Source organism: Chaetura pelagica, unplaced genomic scaffold (assembly GCF_000747805.2).
Source record: "Chaetura pelagica isolate M959 unplaced genomic scaffold, ChaPel_1.0 scaffold731, whole genome shotgun sequence".
In the NCBI taxonomy this organism is placed as follows: Eukaryota; Metazoa; Chordata; class Aves; order Apodiformes; family Apodidae; genus Chaetura; species Chaetura pelagica.
Window position 1 is genome coordinate 175,913 of NW_009952155.1, and position 14,571 is coordinate 190,483.

The following is a 14,571-nucleotide window of genomic DNA, read 5'->3' on the forward strand; positions in this document are numbered from 1 at the left end:
GGTTCACCAGGGCAGTGCCCACGGGAGGGGAGCTGGGCTGGTAGGGCGTGGGGGGTTACTCACCTGGGCAGGTTTTGCAGGCCAGGGGGGGCCGGGATTGAGGCTGTGGGGCAGGGTAGAAGAGGGGTGGGGTGGATGGGGTGATCTCAGCCCTCCCGGGTGTGGGGCAGGGGGGGCAGGTGCACACGTGTGCGGGGCAGAAATATGGCCCTGAGGCGTCACCGCAGGGGATTCCCGCTCTCTTCCTGTCCCTCCCTCGTGCTCTGGATGCAATGCCAGGACTGTAGGCAGCTCCGGGCAGCCTGCTGCAGGAATTCTGCCTCTCTAACTTGCCCAGAGGATGGCCCACCCCTCAGTGCCCCTGGTTTTTGGGACAGAAAATCCCCTCTGTGCGGATCACGTTTCCCCATGGATCAGGCGCAAATACCTTAAGTCTTGTCTCACCTGAAGGGAGTGGGATCCCACCCTGAAGTTTATCCCCAGGGATATTCCACCCTGAGTTTTATCCCGGGGCTGGCCTGCAATCCATGTGGGGGCCTGGCCCTGCTGTGGCCCCAGACTTGCCCAGTGATGGAATTCCTGTCCCCAGAATCAGTAGTGACGTAAGAGGTTTTTCAAAGCACATCAGCCTTCTCATTCATTTCCTTCCCTGTATTGATCATGAGAGTTTATCCTTACCAAACCAAAACTTGTGTCACTTGACAGCCTCTTTCTTTAACTTTTACTACCTTCTTTTATTCAAGAGGAGGGAGAGCTCAGGCCTGATGTCCCACGTCATAGTCGTACGATATTACGACTGCGTTTCCTTCCTCTGATACTTGTTGCATCATGCCTGGACCTGGGCCACTGGCTTCTGAGGAGGAATGTTGTTGGATCACTGTGGGAGCTCAGCTTCCATCCTCAGAAAGTCTTGGTGTGGGGAGGGACACCCTGGTGTGTTTGTCAGGCCTGTCCCCTAGGAGCAGACACACATCGGGTGTCTGCCTGCCATCTCTTTTAGCCTGGCTCCTTCACACTGTTGGCTAAAAGCCTTTCCTGCTGCCATCAAGGCCTCACAGGTGTTCCTTGCTGGTCAAGAGTTGAACGAGGGGTCTGTCTTCTTCTCGAGGGTCCAACCCCTTCCTTGGGATCCCTTCAGGATTAAAAACAAATCAAGGATGGATGAAGGGAAAGTTTGAAGGTTGATGCTTCCCAGAACTTTCTGTCAAACTTGAGCATCCAGGGGAAGAGACTTTTAACTGCGGAAGGGTTTGAGGATTCCTCTGCCTGGTAATTCCTCTGCCTTGAGGCAACGTTGCTTTCTTGGGATGTTTACTGTGGGTGAAAACTACTCTGGAATCCCACTGTGGCTCACCCGCCCACGGCTCCCAGCCTGGTTTCTCTCCCCGTGCTTTGCAAGTCTGATGGGTTAGTCAGGGATGTGGCCCTTGCCTGCCAAGGGCTCTGTGGTGGGATGATGCACTTGAGCTGCACTTGCTGGGGAAGGTGGTGGGAGCTGATAAACCTTATCGTGCACTTGTGTGTGAGCTCTGCTGAGTTGTTGTTTGGTGAAAGGCAATGGAATCCTGTGCCTCGGGCTTTTCCAAACAGCAGATAATGGGTAGTTGTTGCTGTGATCACCTTCACAGCCTGGCTGAGTTTGAATGGGGGGGGGAAAAAGCTTATTTTTTTTCATTCCCCTGTGGGGACAGTGAGGTGGTGGGGCAGGTTGCCCAGTCCCTGAAGGCTTTCAGGAGCAGAGTGGGAAAAGCCCTGAGAGCTGCTTGTGGCTGGGAAGTTAAGGCAGAATTTCTCTCTTAAGCTGGATAGAAAAGCATGTTATACACTTGCAAACCCTCCCGGTTGGAGGAAGCAGCAGGAGATGCAAAACCAGAAGCTGTTGAAGAGATGTGGGTTTGGTTTCTCCAAGGCTGGGTCTGGAGATGGTCCTGTACCCAGGCTGGCCAGGGCTTGAAGGGTCTATACTTCTCTGTGTCTCTAGGCCAAGCTGGGTGCTAGGGGATGTGGGGGGGAGTGTCACCCTCTCGTGGCCTGGCTTGCTCTCAGTGGTGGTGTGGTGGGTCTTTCAAAGCAGCCAGACCTCCTCCAGCTGGCTTTCACACACACCCCCTTCCTTGCACAAGTGCTGGAAGCAGTCTCTGGAGGAAGGGGGAGGGATTGGGTCTCTACATGGCCTGTCTGGCTCAGAGGAAAACTCTATTGTTTCAGCCTTTCAAGGCAGCTTCTGACTCACAGGAGAAATATTTGCAGTTAAAGAGAGGCAGGTTTCATGCCCGAGTATGGGAGGGAAAGGAGAAAGTGTCTCTGCTGAGACTTTCACTGCTGTGCCACACACAGCACCCCTGCCCAAGCTTGAGGGGCAGGGGCCAGAAGTTAGGGCAGGTTTTGTGTCCGTGGAGCAGCTGTGCCCTGTGCAGGCTGAGATGCCAAGGGCACTGTCCCCTTTAGGGACATGGGGTGCCTGAAGGACCTCAAGTCCTGATGGGATGAGGGGCCATTCCTGTTGAATATTATCCCCCTGGAGTTGGAGCATCCCAGCAAGAGCTGAGCCAGCAGAAAGGTGCCCAGTGAGCTGGCAGAAACGGGGCCGTTGCTTCCCGATCCACAGCAAGATAACAGGGATATTGTGGAAATGCTGGAGCTTGTGCTTGTCCCCTGGGAGCCTGGAGCAGCCCGGGTGTTTCTTGTGGGCACAGGAGCCATGTGCCAACCTTGACACAGGGCTGGTTTCCTCCCCACAAACGCCCTCCTTGTTCCTCTTCCCCGCCCTTCCATTTTCTTCGGTGCTGTTGGTTCACGTGCTCAGAAATTGGGGAAGGAAGGGGGGCCTGATGTTATCCTAAGGAAATGTTAGTGAGCCTTTGCCTTGCTGATGGCCTGGCACGTGGGAATCCCTCTGCATACCTCCTCCTTATGCTTTGCCAAGGAAATAACCAGCCTGAAACTGGGAAAGTGCCCTTCACTTGCGTCAAGGTTTGGCTGCCAGGTCCAGTGGCTCTGAGCTGTCCCAGAGCTCCTTTCCTGGTTCATCAGAACAGCTCTTGCCCTTCTCTTTCTTCCCTTGCCCCACGGTTAAAGAGAGGCAGGTTTCATGCCCGAGTATGGGAGGGAAAGGAGAAAGTGTCTCTGCTGAGACTTTCACTGCTGTGCCACACACAGCACCCCTGCCCCAGCTTGAGGGGCAGGGGCCAGAAGTTAGGGCAGGTTTTGTGTCCGTGGAGCAGCTGTGCCCTGTGCAGGCTGAGATGCCAAGGGCACTGTCCCCTTTAGGGACATGGGGTGCCTGAAGGACCTCAAGTCCTGATGGGATGAGGGGCCATTCCTGTTGAATATTATCCCCCTGGAGTTGGAGCATCCCAGCAAGAGCTGAGCCAGCAGAAAGGTGCCCAGTGAGCTGGCAGAAACGGGGCCGTTGCTTCCCGATCCACAGCAAGATAACAGGGATATTGTGGAAATGCTGGAGCTTGTGCTTGTCCCCTGGGAGCCTGGAGCAGCCCGGGTGTTTCTTGTGGGCACAGGAGCCATGTGCCAACCTTGACACAGGGCTGGTTTCCTCCCCACAAACGCCCTCCTTGTTCCTCTTCCCCGCCCTTCCATTTTCTTCGGTGCTGTTGGTTCACGTGCTCAGAAATTGGGGAAGGAAGGGGGGCCTGATGTTATCCTAAGGAAATGTTAGTGAGCCTTTGCCTTGCTGATGGCCTGGCACGTGGGAATCCCTCTGCATACCTCCTCCTTATGCTTTGCCAAGGAAATAACCAGCCTGAAACTGGGAAAGTGCCCTTCACTTGCGTCAAGGTTTGGCTGCCAGGTCCAGTGGCTCTGAGCTGTCCCAGAGCTCCTTTCCTGGTTCATCAGAACAGCTCTTGCCCTTCTCTTTCTTCCCTTGCCCCACGGACTTGGAGTGGTTTTTAACCCAGATTTTTCTGTATTTTTTTAACAGGAAGTTACGTTGGGAACTCCTGCAGCACCACTGAATAGGAGGGACAAGTTGTATCCCTTGGACCCAAGCAGGGATGGGGAAGAGTTTTATCAAGTCCAAGACAGCGATCTCTACTGCAGGAAGTGCCCTGCAGGTAGGATGGGCTCAGACATCACATCCTATGCTGGGAATTCTGCCTGTCAGTGCTCCAGCTCTCCCCTGCTCTGCTGCCAGGAGATCTAAGGAGTCATTATGGGGATGTTTTTCTTTTGATGATTCCTGATTTGCCCTTTACCTTCACGGGCAGCACAATTTGCCCTTTCTGCAAAGATATCTCTGTCCTGTGTTGTGTCACAGAGTGGTGAGGGTTGGAAGGGACCTCTGGAGATCATCTAGAGCAGGATCCCCTAGAGCAGATCCCAGGGATGGAGACTCCACAACCTCCTTGGACAGCCTGTCCCAGGGCTGTTACCCTCAGAATCAAGAAGTCCTTATGTTTAGTTTGACCCTCCTGTGCTCCAGTTTGTGCCCATTGCCCTGTGGACACCCCTGAGCAGAGTCTGGTCCCCCCCCTCCTGACAACCCCTGGAGATATTGATCAGCATTGAGGAGATCCCTCTTCAGGCTCCTGTGTTCACCCTTCTCTTTCTCCTCCACCCCTCCTTGCAGGCACCTATGTTGCAGAGCACTGCAAAGAACAGAATGGCTCCAGCAAGTGTTTGCCCTGTAAGAAGGACGAGTACATTGAATACCCAAACGACTTCACCAAGTGCCTCGGCTGCCAGACGTGTCGGGAAGGTACGAGAGGTGTGAGAGGGTGGTGCTGGGTGGTGGCACAGGCTGGGTTCCTCTGACCACAGACTTCTAAGAGCATGTGTCCCCAACGAGTGGCTCAGGCTGCAGGGAGCAGGCTGGGTCTGGGATCAGTGTAGTGGCTAGACCTACATCTCCATTCAATGCAGCGTTCCAGCTTGGACACCAGACCTCCGCCCAGCAAGGACGTGGAGGACCAGGTTCAAGGCAGTGTTGTAGGCTGCTGGTGGAGCTTTGATGCAAGCATTGCTTTTCTCTGGGGCACGGTGAGATGTGGGGCAGGAAAGGGTAAGGCTGAAAGGCTTGGAGCAGCCTGGTCAAGTGGGAGGTGCCCCAGCTCATAGCAGGGAGGTTGGATCCTGATGATCTTCAAGGTCCCTTCCAACCTTCACCGTTCTATGATTCTATGAAACTCAACACCAGAGGGCTTTGCTTGTGGGTCAGCTCGGGTTGTTAGCTGCCTTAACGAAGGAAGAGGAGGATGAGTGTGGTGTGGAGGGGCTGGGGTCGAGCTATGTCTCCTCTCACCCACAGATCAGGTTGAGCTGAGTCCCTGCCGCAACACCAGCAATACCCAGTGCGTCTGCAGGAACGGCACCTTCTGCTCCCCTGACCACCCCTGTGAGATGTGCCAGAAGTGCCGGCCCCGGTGAGCTGGGCAACATGGTGGGTCCCACTGGGATGGGTGCTGGGATTCCTGGCCACTGAGCCTGCCCTGTCTCTCCCTTTCCCAGGTGTCCCGAGGGAGAAGTGGAGCTGGCTCCCTGCACTCCGCACAGCGACCGCCGCTGTGGTCCTGCCACCACCACCTCTGGCTTAGCTGGTGAGTGGGGGCTGCTGGAGGTGGGGGGAGTGGGCTGAGGGAGAGAGGTATGAGCTACTGCTGAGGGCACCGGGAGCAGCTCCTCACACCCCCTGATTTATCCATTTTAGGACACTGGATTGCGTTGATCATACTGGGGCCACTTGCAGTGGTCCTTGGGGTCTTTGTCCTGTGGAAATGCTACTGCCACCATTCCTCAGGTGAGTACCAGGAGTGGGGGATCCCTGGGGTGCTCATCCCAGCTAGAGGCTCTGCATGGGTGTGGGCTGGGTGGGAAGAGGAACATGCCTGAGGGAAGAGGGATCACAGCATCATTTTCATCTTCCAGGAGATGGGAAGAACCTGAGTAGCAAGTCCTGCAGCGCGATGGTGAGTTGTTGGGATGGTGTGTTGGGGGGTGGCAGCTCTGTTTTTGGGGGTGGGGTGAGGTCCCCTCTCTGCTCCCCACTTAGCCTGCAGGTCCTGGGAAGGCTGGAGGAGCAGGAGGATAAGTCTCATCCCTGCAGGGGTGTGGTGGAGCTGGGCCAAGCAGAAGAAGGTCTTTTGTAGTGCCCTGCTGTATGTGGGGGGCTTGCAGCCCCCTCCCCAGTGCTGTCATAGCTCCCCTGGCAGAGGTGCCAGCACATCCAGGGTGGAGTCCCAGGGTTAAAGGGAAGGCTGTGCTGGACCTGAAACCACCAGGACCACCAGACACAGCTGCTTTGTGCCTCTCTCCTGCCTCAGGACTACCTGAGGCAGCAGCTGAGGAAGCTCCAGCGGGGAGGCCGGGGGACCCAGGACAACATCCGCAACGAGCAGCTCCTCAGGGCATCAAGTCCAGTGATTCCCAATGCTCCAGGACCTGAGGTACATGAATGTGTTCCTCTCTCCTGGTTGGCCAGTTTCTGGTGCTTTCCTCTGCCTTCACCAAGCTGATCAGCTTCAGGGGCTTCCTGAGCTGGATAACAGGTTCTGCATGGAGACAGCAAGGAGTCTCCTGTCCTTTTTCTGGTTTCAGGACTGCAAAACCTGTCATCCCAAAGCTAGAAAATGATGGGTGTCCTGGGGGAATGTGGTGGTCTCCTGCCCCAGCAGGAGAGACAGAGATGGTCTTCAACCTCCTCCTCCAATACTGGGGCTTAGGGACAGTGTTTGAGCCAGGGCTTGGTGGGTCATAGAATCATAGAATGGTTTGAGTTGGAAGGGACCTTCAAGATCATCTAAATCCAACCCCCTGCACGGGCAGGGACACCTCCCACCAGCCCAGGCTGCTCCAAGCCCCATCCAACCTGACCTTGGACACTTGCAGGGATGGGGCAGCCACAGCTTCCCTGCCCAACCTGTTCCAGGGTGGCTGCTATAGCACATTATCTTTCCAGACAATTAGAAGATCGTATCCCACTGCACCACCCAGGAGGAATCTGGTTCCAGGAAATCTGGTAGAAGGAAAAGACCCCATGTACTGTAAGTGTGGGGCCCAGGGGGCAGGGAGGGGGTGACCCTGCAGGGTGAGCTTTTGGGGCAAAATCCTTTCTGAACCAGCTGACCATGCTCTCCCCTGATATACAGAATCCCCTTGGTTGGAAAAGACCTTCAAAATCATCCAGTCCAACCATTAACCTGACACTGACCAGTCCTTAACTAAACCACCTCCCTAAGTACAATGTCTCTGTGACCCTTAAATCCCTGACAACCCTTTTGGTAAAAAAAATTCTTCCTGACATCCAATCTAAACCTCCCCTGGCACAACTTGAGGCCGTTCCCTCTTGTCCTGTCTCTTGTATCTCCATTGAACAGCCCAATCCCATCCTTCTTACAACCTCCTTTGAGGGAGTTGTAGAGAGTGAGAAGGTCTCCCCTCAGCCTCCTTCTCTCCAGGCCAAGAGAGGAAGCTCTCTAGCTCTGTTCTCTGAGCTTTTCCCTTTCCCCCCTCCAGATTTGCGACGTTCTTTTGACATCTTTGCCCAACAAGTGCCTGTAAAAGACTGGAAGAGGTTTGGCCGAGCCCTTGATCTGCTGGAGAATGACATTGCCCTTGCAGAGACAAATGACAAGGCTTCTCTGGAGCCCTTCTTCCAGATGCTCAACACCTGGCTTAACAGACAAGGGATCAATGCCTCTGTGAACATGCTGCTGGCTGCCCTGCACGACATCAATCTTGGAGGGATTGCAGAGGACATCTCCTTCAAGCTGGTCCAGCAGGGGTATTTCCAATATGAAGTCAGCTGAGCTCCTCCCCTCTTCAAGCTGAAGTCATAAATACTTCTGAGAAGACTTGAATGTTCTGTTTATAACTCTTCTGTGGCTCTTCTCTTTTTGAAGCTATTGTACAGTTGAGCTGAGCCCAGAGGAGTTGATCCTCTGATGAAGGACAAACCTTATGGTCCTGTCTGTAGCTATGGACTCAGTATTGCTGCTTCCTAATGAAATTCAAGCTGGTGCCTTCATTTCAGAGTCAAAGCACAGAGCTGGGAAATTACAAGCTGCTTGTGGGACTTTCTCACCTGGAAGCACTGGTACTTACCTGGACATCTTCAGGACCAGCACAGAGAAGGGCCTGTGCAGGACACAGGCATCCCTGTGGGTTTTATCTGGCTCATCCTCAGACTCTTGGCATCATGCAATGGCTTCTGCTTGTAGAACATCTCCTAGGTGGCTAGCAAGCTTCATACTGTATGGTTGGTGGGCAGATGTTCCTGGGGTTCTTGGTTTACTTAACGTTGTCTGAATCAGCTTTTTAGCTTGTGGTTGTTCTGCTTGTTACTGGGAGTCGGTTTGAAACTGGACTTGGAGGAGAGGATGGGAATCCCAGTGGTCTGGGATCACTGGGCTTGCCCAGGAAAGGCTGTGAGGAATGGGGGCAGCAAAGTATTGGTGTGCCAGAAACCTCCTTCTCTGGGACCTCGGCCAAGTCAGTTCCCATTCCCTTGGCTACAGGGTGGCTTTGCTGACCCTTGTCTGTCTCCAGTGACCACCTGGCACAACTTGAGGCCGTTCCCTCTTGTCCTGTCTCTTGTATCTCCATTGAACAGCCCAATCCCATCCTTCTTACAACCTCCTTTGAGGGAGTTGTAGAGAGTGAGAAGGTCTCCCCTCAGCCTCCTTCTCTCCAGGCCAAGAGAGGAAGCTCTCTAGCTCTGTTCTCTGAGCTTTTCCCTTTCCCCCCTCCAGATTTGCGACGTTCTTTTGACATCTTTGCCCAACAAGTGCCTGTAAAAGACTGGAAGAGGTTTGGCCGAGCCCTTGATCTGCTGGAGAATGACATTGCCCTTGCAGAGACAAATGACAAGGCTTCTCTGGAGCCCTTCTTCCAGATGCTCAACACCTGGCTTAACAGACAAGGGATCAATGCCTCTGTGAACATGCTGCTGGCTGCCCTGCACGACATCAATCTTGGAGGGATTGCAGAGGACATCTCCTTCAAGCTGGTCCAGCAGGGGTATTTCCAATATGAAGTCAGCTGAGCTCCTCCCCTCTTCAAGCTGAAGTCATAAATACTTCTGAGAAGACTTGAATGTTCTGTTTATAACTCTTCTGTGGCTCTTCTCTTTTTGAAGCTATTGTACAGTTGAGCTGAGCCCAGAGGAGTTGATCCTCTGATGAAGGACAAACCTTATGGTCCTGTCTGTAGCTATGGACTCAGTATTGCTGCTTCCTAATGAAATTCAAGCTGGTGCCTTCATTTCAGAGTCAAAGCACAGAGCTGGGAAATTACAAGCTGCTTGTGGGACTTTCTCACCTGGAAGCACTGGTACTTACCTGGACATCTTCAGGACCAGCACAGAGAAGGGCCTGTGCAGGACACAGGCATCCCTGTGGGTTTTATCTGGCTCATCCTCAGACTCTTGGCATCATGCAATGGCTTCTGCTTGTAGAACATCTCCTAGGTGGCTAGCAAGCTTCATACTGTATGGTTGGTGGGCAGATGTTCCTGGGGTTCTTGGTTTACTTAACGTTGTCTGAATCAGCTTTTTAGCTTGTGGTTGTTCTGCTTGTTACTGGGAGTCGGTTTGAAACTGGACTTGGAGGAGAGGATGGGAATCCCAGTGGTCTGGGATCACTGGGCTTGCCCAGGAAAGGCTGTGAGGAATGGGGGCAGCAAAGTATTGGTGTGCCAGAAACCTCCTTCTCTGGGACCTCGGCCAAGTCAGTTCCCATTCCCTTGGCTACAGGGTGGCTTTGCTGACCCTTGTCTGTCTCCAGTGACCATGGGATGGTGATTGCACTGAGGTCTGAGCTCAGCCTCCTTCTCTCCAGGCCAAGAGAGGAAGCTCTCTAGCTCTGTTCTCTGAGCTTTTCCCTTTCCCCCCTCCAGATTTGCGACGTTCTTTTGACATCTTTGCCCAACAAGTGCCTGTAAAAGACTGGAAGAGGTTTGGCCGAGCCCTTGATCTGCTGGAGAATGACATTGCCCTTGCAGAGACAAATGACAAGGCTTCTCTGGAGCCCTTCTTCCAGATGCTCAACACCTGGCTTAACAGACAAGGGATCAATGCCTCTGTGAACATGCTGCTGGCTGCCCTGCACGACATCAATCTTGGAGGGATTGCAGAGGACATCTCCTTCAAGCTGGTCCAGCAGGGGTATTTCCAATATGAAGTCAGCTGAGCTCCTCCCCTCTTCAAGCTGAAGTCATAAATACTTCTGAGAAGACTTGAATGTTCTGTTTATAACTCTTCTGTGGCTCTTCTCTTTTTGAAGCTATTGTACAGTTGAGCTGAGCCCAGAGGAGTTGATCCTCTGATGAAGGACAAACCTTATGGTCCTGTCTGTAGCTATGGACTCAGTATTGCTGCTTCCTAATGAAATTCAAGCTGGTGCCTTCATTTCAGAGTCAAAGCACAGAGCTGGGAAATTACAAGCTGCTTGTGGGACTTTCTCACCTGGAAGCACTGGTACTTACCTGGACATCTTCAGGACCAGCACAGAGAAGGGCCTGTGCAGGACACAGGCATCCCTGTGGGTTTTATCTGGCTCATCCTCAGACTCTTGGCATCATGCAATGGCTTCTGCTTGTAGAACATCTCCTAGGTGGCTAGCAAGCTTCATACTGTATGGTTGGTGGGCAGATGTTCCTGGGGTTCTTGGTTTACTTAACGTTGTCTGAATCAGCTTTTTAGCTTGTGGTTGTTCTGCTTGTTACTGGGAGTCGGTTTGAAACTGGACTTGGAGGAGAGGATGGGAATCCCAGTGGTCTGGGATCACTGGGCTTGCCCAGGAAAGGCTGTGAGGAATGGGGGCAGCAAAGTATTGGTGTGCCAGAAACCTCCTTCTCTGGGACCTCGGCCAAGTCAGTTCCCATTCCCTTGGCTACAGGGTGGCTTTGCTGACCCTTGTCTGTCTCCAGTGACCATGGGATGGTGATTGCACTGAGGTCTGAGCAGGGTTGTGGGGACCTGCCATCCATCCAGCAGCTGGATGGGTTGGTCCTCAGCCCCTTGGCCCTTTGCTCAGGCTCTTTAAGCTCAGGGACAACTTGGCTGGAAAAAACTCCCCCAGTACTTGAGCTGGCTACACATGCTGCCACCCCAGTCCAGCCCAGCCCACTGGGACCTCACCAAAGAGAGGAGAACATCACCAGCCCCTCTCAGCGAGCCAAGGGTACTGGTTTGGGCTGGGATACAGGTCTTTTTTTTCATCCCAGTAGCTGGTTTGGGGATGTTTGGGCTGCTGGGAACACTGGGATGTTTTACTCATTGCGGAATGGTGCCCAAACCACACCCTATGCTCATCCCTCCCACCCCTCCTCATTTAGAAAACACAAGCTGAAGATGTGTATTTATGTATTTATTTAGTAATAGTAAACTTATACATATATTAACTTAAAACCTAATATAAAAATAGTGGTTTTTTACTATGCATTATCAGGTTTTTATGCCAAGCTCCGTCCCAGCGAGCTTGCTCTTCCCAGGTTTTACATCTTTTTATGAAGGAAGAATAAACATTTTTAAAAAAACCTTCCTGATTTCTCATATTTTGCTTTTTTTTTTATTACCCCCACACATACACTTTGCTCTGCCATAACATTGACCATCATCTGTTCCAGGTGTCCGTGGGCACCAAAAGGAGCTGGACCCTGATGCTCAGCAGCTTGTTCCACGTTGGCACCCGGGACCCAGCCCGTGGCATTAGTCCTCTTGCCACGCTGGAATCCTGCCAGGAATGGGCCCCACCAGTGATGCTTCCACCAGGGAAACTCCTCAGCAGCCAACCTGAGCTCTGCTTTTTTACACCTAAGCCGTGAGTCCCACCATCTTAAGTCACCTGCAAAAGTTGGAGGCTGAAATCTCAGTCCCTGGGCGTGCGCGCTGGGTGGGGCTGGAACCCCTTCCCCCCCCCCCGGGGGCCAAGTGATGCTGCTGACCCCCCCCTAATGAGGCTGCTGTTGCTGCCTAGGGGGGCTGTGGTGCTCCCCAAGCCTGGGCTCTGTGTGCTGCAGTAGCTGCTTTGCAAAATCCATGCAGTGCTAGGTGAGAAAAAGGGCTCCCAGAAAAGCCCCCTCGCGCTCCCGTCGGGTTCGTTTGTAACGCCAAGTATTTTCTCAAGTGCTAAAAGCAGGAGGTCTTGGTGACCTGCTTTGTGCCCAAGGATGTGTCCTGGGCAGCCTGGTACCTCTCAAGGATTCAGACCTTGGCAGGTAGCTCCCACAGGGCCAGGCACGTGCAGGATTTAATGCTGGGACATGGAGGTCCTGGCCTGGGGAAGGCAAACGGGACTCGGAAGCAATGGTGAGTGCCCGGATTTGAGAGGGAAAGAAACCTGCCATCTTGCCTGCTGGCTGGGGCTGCAAAGTGGGCAGACATGGAGTGAAAGTTTGCTGGAGCTGCAGCCCTGCTCCTGCATCCGTGGCCAAGGATAAGCATGTGAAATGACTCCCAAAGTGCTCTACTGAGGCCAGCCGGGACAGAGTGGGAGGTGACACCCCCAGGAGCCATCCCTATGTCCTCAGTCCAGCAGCAGAGATGGGCTCAAAAGAGCTTTTCCCCTTTCCAGCTGGGAAAGACAAGCAGAATTGTGGCTCCCTCCCTGCCTGACAGTCCTACAAACCTCCTGACAAGCAGAGTTTTGTCTCCCTCCCTGCCTGACAGTCCTGCAAACCTCCCTGGGATGGGTGGCTCTGCCCACGGCACCTTCTCCTGCCACAGACATTCGTGCACCTACAAGGACACAGGTGGGGCATGCAAAGTGAGTCTGATGGCAAAGCCACCTCTACAGGGTTTATTTGATAGTTGGAGCCTTTTCCACTGTCCCTGTCCCTCCTGGGAGTGCTGGTGGAGGGGTGTGGGTGTCACCCCATCCAGGGCACAAAGCTGCCCAGCTGCTTCCTCCCAGACACACAGGGATCACGCTGGGCTTTTAAAATACCATTTATTACAATGGAACCTTCCAGCCTTTAAAATCCCAAGGCCAGGGCCTGGGGTTGGTTTCTGGTGTGGCAGGTTGAGGGGGGGGGTGGGTTTGGGGTTGTTGGGGTCATGGGGTTTGTTGGGTTGTTTTTTTTTTTTGCTTTTAGTTTTCTTTTTTTTAAAAAAAAAGATGCCAAGTTAGTGGCAGGGAGGAGAGGGCTCCTGTCCCCTCCCCGAGTTAGATCCCACTCGTGAGAAAAGAGGGATGATGCTGCAGTGCCTGGAGGCATTTGGGGACCAAAGTCCCCTGCACCCTGCCCTGACCCTGCTGCAAGTCAAAGAGGGGGGACAGGAACCCCCTTGGCAGCAGCTCTGGCTGCTCAGGGTGGTGAGATGCTGTTGGACAAACCAACCACATCCCACAGCTTCTGGTTACAACTCCAAAGTGGAAGGAGGATGGGTTTCTTCTTCTTCTTCTCCTTGTCCTCATGCTGCTGATGTTCCAAAGGAAAACAAAAAAACAAACCAAAAAAAGAGAACAAAAACCAAACCCAAAAGGAAACCACGACACAGCCCTCGTGCTCCTGTAAACGTGAGTTTCTCCTGCTGCTCAGTCTCTGCCAGGCCTCGGGCGCGCTGGCGGCCGCGGCGCGGGGCGAGCAGGGCTCCAGGAGCACCCGGGGCTCCTCTGCAGGGCCAGGCCCCTGCTGCCACCCCTGCTCCCACCATCTCCTCTGAACTTCAGCTGGTGGCATCCACTCCACGCCTGGTGCTGGGGCAGGTCATCCCACCCTTCCTCTTCCTTCTCCTCTTCCTCCCCGTCTCCTCCCAGGGATGCTGGAGCCAGGGCAAGGATGGGCTTTCAAACCACAGCCGAGGAGGAGGAGGAGGAGGAAGAAGAGGAGGCTGTGGCTGGCGGCGATGAAGGAGGGAGAAGACTTACCAGAAGACCCCCCTCCTCTTGGGCTGCCGTTTGAGGTGGAGGTAGTCTTCCTTCTCCCGCTCCTTCTTCGCCCGCTGGTAGTGATCCTCCTCCTTCAGGTACCACACCGGCGGCCAGCGGTGCTTCTCGAAGTACTCCTGGTTCTCTGCAGGGAGAAGAGGAGGTGAGGACAATGCTGGGACTACCAGGACACCCTCCCCCGTCAGCCCACCCTGGTCCCTGCTCACCTCCTGACATGGCCTTCATGTCCCGCGGGAACTTGCGGCAGACGTTGTTGTAGTTGGTGCAGATGTGGTGGAGGCACCAGTCAGCCAGCTGGTAGGCGCAGTGGAACTGGAAGAGATGGAGCCCACATCAGAGCCACCACCAGCCCACGTCTAAAGAACCACCCGTCCCCATCAGAGGAACCACCAGCCCACATCAGAACCACCACCAGCCCGGATCGGAGCCACCACCAACCCAACCCACATCAGAACCACCACCCTGTTCCTCCACGGACATCCAAGACCCGGTTGCCTTCTCTGCCAGGGCAGCATCATCCCCCTGGAGCTGCTGGACATGGCATCACCCAGTACCTCACCCCATCCCTGCTGACACAGGGCCCTGTCCTGTTCTGTCCTACCTGAGCTAGCTCCAGGAACACGAGGACGTCCCCATCGATGTCCACCATCATCTGCGCCGCCTCCATCAGGCCAGTGACAGTGTACTGCTCTGTGGGGGGGGGGGACACACAGGGTTATGGGGTGGC

General features: G+C 54.0%; 2 protein-coding genes across 2 annotated transcripts in view; one reads left to right on the forward strand and one right to left on the reverse strand.

The window, feature by feature from the left end:
- Nucleotides 1–4,013: 4,013 nt before the first annotated feature.
- Nucleotides 4,014–7,763, forward strand: LOC104397222 (tumor necrosis factor receptor superfamily member 10B-like). The gene is made up of 9 exons (XM_010007170.1): nucleotides 4,014–4,073; nucleotides 4,277–4,280; nucleotides 4,589–4,717; nucleotides 5,267–5,381; nucleotides 5,467–5,555; nucleotides 5,666–5,755; nucleotides 5,884–5,924; nucleotides 6,279–6,401; nucleotides 7,332–7,763. The coding sequence occupies exons 1-9, from the start codon at nucleotides 4,014–4,016 to the stop codon at nucleotides 7,761–7,763; spliced, it is 1,083 nt and encodes a 360-aa protein (XP_010005472.1).
- A 5,979-nt stretch (nucleotides 7,764–13,742) lies between these two features.
- RHOBTB2 (Rho-related BTB domain containing 2) overlaps nucleotides 13,743–14,571 on the reverse strand; it is a 16,585-nt gene continuing 15,756 nt past the window's right edge. Inside the window, 4 exon segments of the mRNA XM_010007163.1 lie at nucleotides 13,743–13,822; nucleotides 13,825–13,968; nucleotides 14,051–14,156; nucleotides 14,446–14,534. Of these exon segments, the coding sequence (XP_010005465.1) occupies nucleotides 13,743–13,822; nucleotides 13,825–13,968; nucleotides 14,051–14,156; nucleotides 14,446–14,534 (419 nt within the window).